This window comes from the organism of the source record quoted next, unplaced genomic scaffold, assembly GCF_019419815.1.
Source record: "Pyrus x bretschneideri cultivar Hongxiangsu unplaced genomic scaffold, Pyrus_bretschneideri_v1 Contig6, whole genome shotgun sequence".
NCBI lineage: Eukaryota > Viridiplantae > Streptophyta > Magnoliopsida > Rosales > Rosaceae > Pyrus > Pyrus x bretschneideri.
Genome location: NW_025999798.1, coordinates 11615750 through 11625524, shown reverse-complemented (window position 1 = coordinate 11625524; position 9775 = coordinate 11615750). Strand labels below are relative to the sequence as shown.

The 9775-nt window shown below is 39.5% G+C and overlaps 2 protein-coding genes across 4 annotated transcripts; both read left to right on the top strand.

Annotated features, from left to right (window-relative positions):
• The first annotated feature begins 581 nt into the window (after positions 1-581).
• On the top strand, positions 582-1510 carry LOC103929771. The gene is made up of 2 exons (XM_009339005.3): positions 582-801; positions 1130-1510. Exons 1-2 carry the CDS (start codon positions 673-675, stop codon positions 1229-1231), a joined length of 231 nt encoding a protein of 76 aa, XP_009337280.1. The 5' UTR covers positions 582-672; the 3' UTR covers positions 1232-1510.
• Positions 1511-3200: 1690 nt separating this feature from the next.
• LOC103929770 (U-box domain-containing protein 43) lies at positions 3201-7658 on the top strand. 3 transcript variants are annotated; one of them, XM_048571879.1, is made up of 5 exons: positions 3201-3390; positions 3568-3784; positions 3912-5227; positions 5482-5803; positions 5970-7658. In XM_048571879.1, exons 3-5 carry the CDS (start codon positions 3998-4000, stop codon positions 7463-7465), a joined length of 3048 nt encoding a protein of 1015 aa, XP_048427836.1. In that variant the 5' UTR covers positions 3201-3390; positions 3568-3784; positions 3912-3997; the 3' UTR covers positions 7466-7658. The 3 variants fall into 3 exon arrangements, with proteins under 3 accessions (XP_048427836.1, XP_009337278.2, XP_048427837.1); XM_009339003.3 differs by lacking the exon at positions 3568-3784; XM_048571880.1 differs by lacking the exon at positions 3568-3784 and having other exon boundaries at positions 3208-3357.
• The last annotated feature ends 2117 nt before the right edge of the window (positions 7659-9775 follow it).

The following is a 9775-nucleotide window of genomic DNA, read 5'->3' as shown; positions in this document are numbered from 1 at the left end:
GGCGATGGGCAAGGCCATTGGTTTGATGACAAACATGGGTATAAGAAACTCCAGTGACTGAAGCCAACAAAGTTGTTGTGTCTTTGATAATATGCCCAATCATTGACATATTAGGAGAAGGATCACGAAGGCTAGCGAGTTATATGGATCAAAAAGTAACTTTCCCCTTGTTTGTTTCTCCTTGCGCCTTTGTCTTTTGGCTTTAGAACTAGCTTAGCTCAGTCTTGTTTAGTAAATAAATATTCAACGAGTCAGTATCTTTAGTTTAAGTTCCTTGCGACTATTGTTAATTCTCTTCAGTGAGCCTAAAGCATAGGAGGATAAATTGGCTTCTGGAGTTGCAAAACATGCCTCTCACTTGTTATTTCGTGAAAAAAAGTAACGCACTTAAGTTAAAATACAACAATTGTTTCACTAGGTAGGTTAAATTTGGACAAATGAACCTATAAAAACCAAATTGAAACATTGGAGCAGCCCATTAATAATTTTCTTACAAAAGCCCGCCGCCCGGCCCAATGTCACAGACTCAGGCGGGTACCAAGAAACAGTACCGCCCACGTATCCAATTCCTCATCCGCACACGTTCACCTCCTGAACCTCTCTCTCTCTGCGAAGGTCGATTATTTTCTAGGGTTTGTGAGCTGAAGCTTCATACCTGAGCCAACAGGGAAGATGTCGAATGTGGGAACTTCGAAGGGACTTCTGGAGATCGGAAAATTTGGCCTGTACGTCTCCATCCCCATCGTTCTTATGTACTCCTTCGCCAACAACTCCAAGAATCTCCAGAGATTCATGGGCAATGTAATCTCTCTATTTCTCTTTACACACACACACACACACACTGATGTTGTATTAATTTAATTTTTTGGATGTATAAACTGGAATAATTTTTAGATACCGAAAGAATCTGGTTGAAATCTGAATTGGGTTTATTGGATTATAACGTTGTAGTGTGAATAAATTGAAGGATTCAAAGTTGAGATGATAGTAAATCTGAAATTTCACAATGATTAAGTTAGAACTTATTATATAGCGAGAGGCTTGGTGAAATTTCACGTGGGTTTATTAATTTAACCATGTTTTAGAGGCAATCAATGTATGGGTTTAATTGTGTTGTTATGGGGTGCAGCATTCGTATGTAGTATATCCACCAGAGGCACCGAGACCTCCATCACCGGAGGAAATGAGGGAGATGGCACGAGAGCTAGCTCGGAACAAGGCTGGCCGTTGAGGCTTTTGCTGCCTCTGTTGTAACTTGTAAGTGCCTTGCTGCTATAGAGAAAGGCTATATTTGTATTTGGATTTGTGTTTAAATAAATGGCGAGGCAGAGGGGTTAGTAAGTGGATTAGCTGTTCGAATACACGTATGAACTTGTAATGTTGGTGATGGGGTTTGGCCTCCTCTGTTTCGGTTTGAAAAATATGAAACTTGAATGAGCTTTGTGACTGGGGATGTGATGTAATACCGTAAGAGCATGAATGGAATGGAACCACTACTTGTTGCTTTCAATGATTTGATTTCGTTTATTGGCGATGTTATCGACCAAGTATCACCATGCCCGTGTACTACTAACTGTGCTGAGGTTGTGCTTGAATGTAGTTTCAGATGGTTGGACTTGTCTCTCCTTTACTGTTGTGTTGATTCCATGCTTTACTGCTCTGATCCATTGGGATTAATTGTTTTTGTGGACTTGCAAACTCGAGCCATTGCTGCATTTTTCATTCAAATGCCCTACAATCGCCGGGAAAACCTTTCTCCGGCCTGTAAATTGGGGTTGAGGGAGTTGAAGAGCTAATTCCTCTGGGTTTCTAATTAGCCGGGTGGCCATCTGAAGGGCTAAACCGGAAACCAGAGGCCGTTATGGATGCTATAACAAAAATTCATAAGAAAATTCAACCAAAAAAATAAAATAAAATAATTCGTAAGAAAATATCTCCAGTAATCTTCTTCATCTTAATTGGATTTGGGCTTTTGAATTTGTGCTGCAGCTACTCTTTCCCTGTGCCAACTCATGAACTGAAAGTCCGCCGGACTGATGGCCGTCACAGAAATGGGAGTGCTGGCAATCTTTGCACTAATCTTTGCAAAAACAACTTTAATGCTTTTGGCTAGAAATTAATGATGAAAAATAGAGAATATAATTTCAAGACAAATGCTAGGGGCAGAGCCGGCCCTGAGGGAGTGCAAGAGGTGCACCCGCACAGCCCTCGATTTTTAAGGGCCCGAAATTTTTAACGTTACACAATTTATATAGGTTATATATGTTGTGGACTACAATAGGTTATATAAGTTGTTGTGGACTACAATAACAAAGTCAGCTCTTAGTGCAAATGGTGTTTCTTTCTTAAGTTTCACGCGAGGTTCTTTTTCGTGCGTATTTTTAATAAAGAAGGAAAATTTGATACAGCAACGCCAAATGCTTCAAAAACAGGGCCTCGTATGGCTTAAAAATCTATGACCAATTCAACCAACTATATAAATATATATCTTTGTGCTGAAATAATTTTAAAATGAAAAGACAGCTGAAGAATTGATGTGTAGCATCAGTTCGCGATAAATTTTTTCTTAGTTAAAATTTCCGGCCCTGCTAGAGAGGCTTGGTCAAAAGTGGCATTTTCTATAGATACGATGTCACCTCATGTTTTTGACATAATATTAGCACAAGAATTGACGCTAAACTTTGATATGTCAGAAAGTTTATGGAGAGAAGAAAATTTTCGTTGTGTGCGAAACACGGATGGTTTGACTCTTACTTCAATTTTTATTTTATTTTTTATACAAGCGATATTGGAAGAGAAAGAACTTAAACTCAATATTTCGAATATACAAGTGAATTTTCTTAACTATTCAGATCTAAACTCTTACCTTTTGTTTTTTAAATTACATACGTAAGTTGCATGTATTATTGTCTCACCTTTATATAACATCTGTAATTACAATGGCATAAAATCAACAACGACATGATCAACAACCTTCCTCAAGTACGTGGAAATTTCCTGATCTTTCGTACAATTCCACGGTCAAATGAACCGTGGTTTACAAGTCGAAAACACAAATTTCCTGGGAAAAACACACACACACACACACCCACGCACACGCACACAACAAGAAAGAAAGCACAAAAGAAACTCTGAATTTTCCACGCCGCGTCTGAATTAAGTAATTTAAAATTAATAACCAATATTCAATAAATGGTGAGTGACAGCCACAGAAAGAAGCCTTGACTTGCTTAAGTCTTCCCCCTGCAGCGATAGCAATAGGCTAATAGACTGATAGCAATGGCAATAGCAAATTAGCAAGTGCTATTTTCCAACCGGAGCAAATCTTTGATCGCTTTAACCCCAACTTTTCCAAGTGTAAAATATGATGATGCACTTCTCTTGTGGCAGGTACCTAATTCTCATTGCTTTTTCTGGGTTTCTCATGTTTTAATATACTTGTGCTTATTTTTCTTGCTTATTTCTATCCGAATTAGTTATAAGTACATGCAAGTTCTCTCGTTACCCCGACCTGTTTGATAACTGTTTCGTTTACCAGTTTGAAACTGAAAGTATTTCGTTTGCCAGTGTTACAATGTTCATCTTCTGGACCAGTTGGATTATCCACTTTCCTTCCGTTGACATGTTCCGGCCAACGGATTAGTGGCCAAAACTAAAGCTGAGATATTTCTTTCTGATTTTCTCAGCTTTTTAACCAGGCACTTTCATTGTGATTGAACTCTTAAACTTGTAAATTTTTTTCGATTAGCAGAATTTCAAAATTCAAAGGTTTCCGTGTGGAAAGGTGTGACTTGTTCGTTGCGATTTGGATTGCAGTTTATTTTTCAACTTTAAAAAGTAACTTATCCTTGAGCAACTAGAATGTTGATTGGTACAAATTCTTGGTATTTTTGTGTGTTTTTCGTGTGCAGGACAAGTATGCTTCGGTAGTTTTAGCCTTCATCTCATAAGCGATCGTGTTTCTGTTCGAATAAAGGATTTGGCGTAGAGTATAACGATGGCGTTGGAACTTATACCTATTGGTACCATCTTGGCTGTGCTAACGAACCAGGTCATTAAAACAGCCAACGCTGCGAAAGATGTTCTCGAAAAGGAGAGTTTCAAGGTCCTTTCGAACCACTTGCTTGACATTGGATCGGTTTTGAAAGAACTACAGCATCAAGAATTGAATGATTCACAAGCTGCAAGGCTTGCTTTGGGGTCCCTCGAAACAGATGTTAAAAGGGCTAATAATCTGGTTGACAAGTACAAAAATCGAGCACGTTTCTACTTGCTTGTCAAGTGCAGGCACATTGTCAAGGAGGTACAAGACGTTACCAGGGATATTGGAAGGTCTTTGGCTGCTCTCTCCCTTGCAAGCAACGATGTCTTATTGGGGATATCTGATCAGGTGAATAGGTTACAGAATGAGATGCAAAGAGTGGAAATTGAGGCTTCACAGTCTCAGCTCCAAGTTTTCGACAAGCTAAAACAAGGTCTTGATGATCAGACCCTTGGCCCAGGTTTTGCAAACGACATGCTTGCAGAAATAGCAATGGCAGTTGGGGTGCCTTTAGAGCCCTCGGAGATAAGCAAAGAGCTTGCAGATTTCCGAAAGGAGAAAGAAGAAGCTGCCAGCAGGAAAGAAAGAGCTGAAGTTTTCTTCTTAGATCAGATTATTGAGTTGCTCTCTCGAGCTGATGCTGCGAGGGATTATGAAGAAGTCAAGAAGCAATACAAGCAACGGGTGCAGGCCATAGAGGGGTATGATCCGAGTGAAGAATATATTCCACCACTTAAGCCTTTTAAATGCTGTATTAGAAAAACTGTGATGGCTGAACCAGTCAGTCTTTGCACTGGTACTACATGTGAGAGAGCCGCTATCATAGCTTGGTTTGAAAGTGGCGAGAGAACTGACCCCGAAACTCTTGAGGTTCTTCAAGATACTTCGTGGAGGTGTAACATCCCACTGAGACAATCAATAGAAGAGTGGAGAGAGCTAAATTATTGTCTCAAGATCCGATCTGCCAAGGCAAAGTTGTTATCAGGCGTTGAGACGTCAATGTTAGAGGCCTTAAGCCAAATGCAAGATCTTATGACAGAGAATTCTATTAACAAGGACTGGATCGCCATTGAAGGACTCACCGATATTATAATCTCCATCCTCGGAAATTCTCACAACAGAGAAGTGAAGAGGAAGATTTTGATCACCTTAAAGGATATTGTCGAAGGGCATGCAAGAAACAAGGTAAGCATCTTCGATACTCCTTGTATATATGGAAAACAACTAAAAGAAAGTGAAAGCTGAAAATAAAAAAGAATACTAGAAATCGAATGCCCTTCCTCTAATTCATCTAATTTTTCCTCCCACTCTTCTGATTTTTGAAGTATACAATCTATTATTTCAGAGTTGGACAAAGTTGTGAATTGTTCTCTTTTACGGCCTGAAAATATATGAAATGTTTTGCTGTATTCTAAATCTTTTTTGATCAATTCGTTTAGGAGAAAGTGGTTGAATCCCAGGGGTGGGATCACATCATTCCCTGCTTAGGCCGCGACTCAAGCATCTCGAAGGCTGCAATTGAGTTGCTATATGAATTGTTGCAGGACAGAACTGGTTGGAATGTGTCTGCATGCAGGAAACTCTCTGAACAATGCAGTACAATTCTTTTCCTTGTCTACACCCTTTTAAAGGGAACTGTGAGGGAGTCAGCTGAGATTGCAGAGAAAATCTTGCTGAATCTTTTCGACATAGATGAGGAAAACATTTCTTGTGCAGCTAAATCTGGCTGGTATAAGCCACTTGTTGATCGCATAGTTCAAGGTAAGACGATTCATCTCCTAGGACCTATATAACATCTTCTTTATATTCTATTCCTTCAATCACATAAAAAAAAGAAAAGATTTGGACGTAATAAATCTGTTTTTCTGAATTGCCTTTTTTCATTTAACGATGGATTACTGATGCATTTTATCATTCTAATTTTCAGGGCCGGAAACTTCAAGGTTAGCAATGGTGAGAACACTAGTTAACATGGAATTGGTAGACTCAAATTTGAAGCTTCTTGGTGAGGAAGGGATTATACCTCCTTTGCTCGAAATGGTGTCTGGAAATATTGAATCAAAACAATTGTCCTTATCCGCCTTGGCTGAATTATCAGGTTGCAGTGCCAACAAAGAACTGATTGCTGCTTCTGGTGGGGTTAATCTTGTTCTAAAGCTAGCTTTCACTCCCCGTGTATGCTCAATCATTACTGTTAAATGTTATGAAATCCTGGAGAAATTTACATCTGATACGGATGGGGCTAAATTCTTTGTTGATGAAAATGGTTGTCAACTAGAGTTAGAGCCAATTGTCACCAGTTTGACTGAATTACAACAGAATCCCAACTTGGCCTACAATGTCCGGAGGCCTGCCTTGTTCTCACTTCTTGGAATCTGCAAGTTTGATGCAGGGCTGATAAAAAAGGTTGTTCTCACTGCCAATGCCATATCTGTAGTCCTTCCTCTACTTGATCACTCTGACTCGGAGATTCGAGAGATTGCCATAAATTTGCTTTTCCTCTTCTCACAGCATGAGCCTGAGGGGGTCGTGGAATACCTTCTCAAGCCAAGAAGGCTGGAGGCTTTAGTGGGGTTCCTTGAGAATGATGACAAGGATGATGCACAGATGGCTGCTGCTGGATTATTGGCAAATCTGCCAAAATCCGAAAGATTAATAACTAAGAAGTTAATCGAACTGGATGGACATACTGCAATCATAAACATTTTAAGAACAGGGACTATGAAGGCAAAAGAAAATGCTCTAAGTGCTCTTTTCAGGTTTACGGATCCCACAAACCTGGAATCGCAGCGTAAGCTGGTTGAAGGAGGAGCATACCCTTTGCTCGTAAACTTTCTCAGGTCCAGCTCAGTGACTGCAAAGGCGAGGGCTGCAGCTCTGATTGGTAATCTTTCCACAAGCACTCCAAAGCTCACCATGGTCTCCAAACCCTCCGGCTGCTGGTCATGTTTCAAGCCATCCGGCACTCCACCATGCTCAGCACACGGTGGTATCTGCAGTGTGACTTCCACATTCTGTCTTTTGGAAGCGAAAGCTTTGCCTGACTTGGTAAGGCTCTTATCGGGAGAGGTCTATGAAACTGCCATCGAAGCAATTCAAACTCTTTCGACATTGGTTCTCGAAACCTCTCCTCAAAGAGGAGCCAGTGTCTTGCATGACGCTGATGCCATAAATCCGACGTTGGAGATATTGTCTTGGGGAACGGATTCTCTGCAAGAAGACGCATTGAGTCTTCTCGAAAAGGTTTTCATGTCGAAGGAAATGGTTGAGGTGTATGGATCAGCAGCTAGATTAAGTCTTGCTGGACTAACTAGCAGGAACATTCATGAGGATGGCCGCCATAGGGGGAAGGCTACCAGGGTTTTGTCACTCCTTGAACGTTATTCGAAATCATCGACTTCTATTATTCCGGGAATGATGTAAGGCTAAAAAATTTTGGTTACCAGATCAGAAGAACAAATGTACTTCAACTCTGTTTGGGATTATACCAGGATAGAGTTGGAAAATTTAGTGCATCAATTGTCACTCTTATTAAAACATTCATCAATTGTCTCTCTTTTTACTCCCGTCGAATCTACCTTTCACTTACAAATAAAAAGAAACAGCATTTGACCGTGATACTAAGTGCGTTTTACTCTGCTTTGGATGACTAAATATTCTGGACCCTTTTGAAAATACAGCAGGGCGGGATGGGGCGGATCATGCAAAAATTGAAATAAGAACCGGACCTAATCCGGTTTGTTTCAACGGGCCGATTCCTAGGGGGCTCGTGGGTACATTTCCTATTCCTTCCCTTTCAAATTTCCTAGTACAACCAATTCACCGAAATCTCAAAACCCAATCACAATTTACACAATACACACCAAGTCAATCTCCTCATGAAAAACCTTCATAGTAACTAACTTTAATAAAAAAAAAATTGAAATTTAGACAATCCAGATGACTAATTTCCCAAGATTGCTTTACAATATAACAACCTAATAGATCAAAATCCAAAACAGTGATGGCATGCATGGAAAAATAACAAATTCCCTTTCTGGATCTTTTTTTATTTATTTTTTACTTAGAATCCCCCACAAACAACTCGAAATCAAAAAACAAACCAGAAATATAGCACCAATGGAAGACCTCGAGTGGCAGACACACGTCAACCTCCATAACTGGGTAAGCTTCGAAATTTTTCTCCTAGTCGTGAAGACGCGAAATTTTTCTCCTAGTCGTGAAGACGCTGATCTCCTTCTTCATGAGGCCATCGAGGGAGGCAATGATGTCCTCGTCCTTGATCATCTTTGCCAAAACCCTATTGGCGTCCTTGTGGCGAACATCGTGTATGGACCGACGAGTGAAGCTGAAGTCACGATGGCGAAGAACGGTGGTAGGTGAAGTCCCTAAAGAGACCTCAAGATCGATGCTCGAGTTGCAAATTCGAGAAAGGAGAGACCGAGAGTAAGAGATGTGTTATAAATCAAAGGTGAAGAGTATTACTATATAATGGACGGTACCAACGATTCGGCTAGGGGTCATTTTTTCATAAATTTGCCCACCCCTGTTTGGAGTTTACAAAATTTGTACCCGCCACGTACCTGCCCCAAACTAACTGGACCCGCTTTATCCCGCGGTTCTTAGACCCATTTGCCCACCCCTTGTAGGAATGCCTAGAAATTTGACGGTAAGTAAATGCTCTTAATCACTTGCATATGGTGATTTATCATAGTGACGAAAAAATTATATATATGCACCCTGTTACAAGTTTGATCCCTACCAATCTCTCTCTCTCTCAACAGCTAATAATTTAACTTACTAACGCTATCGTTTATTAAAAATTACTCTTAACTATTTGAGCAACAAGCTCCTTACGGGTTAATTACAATAACACTTCCTGAGGTTTATCGAGTTTAACTACTTGAGCAACAGGCTCCTTACAGGTTAATTACATTAAAACTTCCTGAGGTTTATTGAGTTTTCACAAACCCCATCATGTTTGAGACAGTACATTAACATCCCTTGATGTTTTAGTTTTCTTATAGATAATCCTTTTTAGCCAAATTTCATATAAAAAAAAAAAAAAATCTTAAAGACAAATTTACCCTTATAATTAATTACTTGTAATTAATTAATTTCTTAAGAGTAAATTGTAGCAATGATCCCTTAACTTTAACTCAATTGGAGCAATGGTCCCTCAACTAAAAATCCATTACCATTGGTCCCTCAACTCATCAAAACGTGCAGCTATGGTCCCTCAACTAAAAATTCATTACCATTGGTCCCTCAATTTTAATCCAACTGGAGAAATGGTCCCTCAACTTTAACCCCAATTAGAGCAATGGTCCTTCAACTTTAACCCAATTGTAGCAATGGTCCTTCCAGCATAACTCATTTTGACAAAATTCTGACGAAATTGACGAAAATGACCATAGCTACATGTTTTGATGAGTTGAGGGACCCCAATTATAGCAATGGTCCTTCCAACATAACTTATTTTGACAAAATTCTAACGAAGTTGACGAAAAGAACCATAGCTACATATTTTGATGAGTTAAGGGACTAATGATAATGAATTTTTATTTGAGGGACCATTGCTCCAATTTGATTAAAATTGAGGGACTATTGCTACAATTTACTCATTTCTTAAAGATGATTTCTTGACACATATGAAGATATTGATCTTCAAAGTGAATGAATGGTCTCAAATATGTTTATCTAATAAAATACGGTCACATCGTCATTTAAAGA

What these genes read in the sequence shown, in the direction of transcription:
- LOC103929771 (XM_009339005.3), top strand. Translation starts at nt 673, where the DNA reads ATGTCGAATGTGGGAACTTCGAAGGGACTTCTGGAGATCGGAAAATTT. An exon ending in TCCAGAGATTCATGGGCAAT is followed by an intron (nt 802 to 1,129) that starts GTAATCTCTCTA and finishes TATGGGGTGCAG; the next exon opens with CATTCGTATGTAGTATATCC.
- LOC103929770 (XM_009339003.3), top strand. Translation starts at nt 3,998, where the DNA reads ATGGCGTTGGAACTTATACCTATTGGTACCATCTTGGCTGTGCTAACG. An exon ending in AAGGGCATGCAAGAAACAAG is followed by an intron (nt 5,228 to 5,481) that starts GTAAGCATCTTC and finishes CAATTCGTTTAG; the next exon opens with GAGAAAGTGGTTGAATCCCA. An exon ending in TGTTGATCGCATAGTTCAAG is followed by an intron (nt 5,804 to 5,969) that starts GTAAGACGATTC and finishes TCTAATTTTCAG; the next exon opens with GGCCGGAAACTTCAAGGTTA.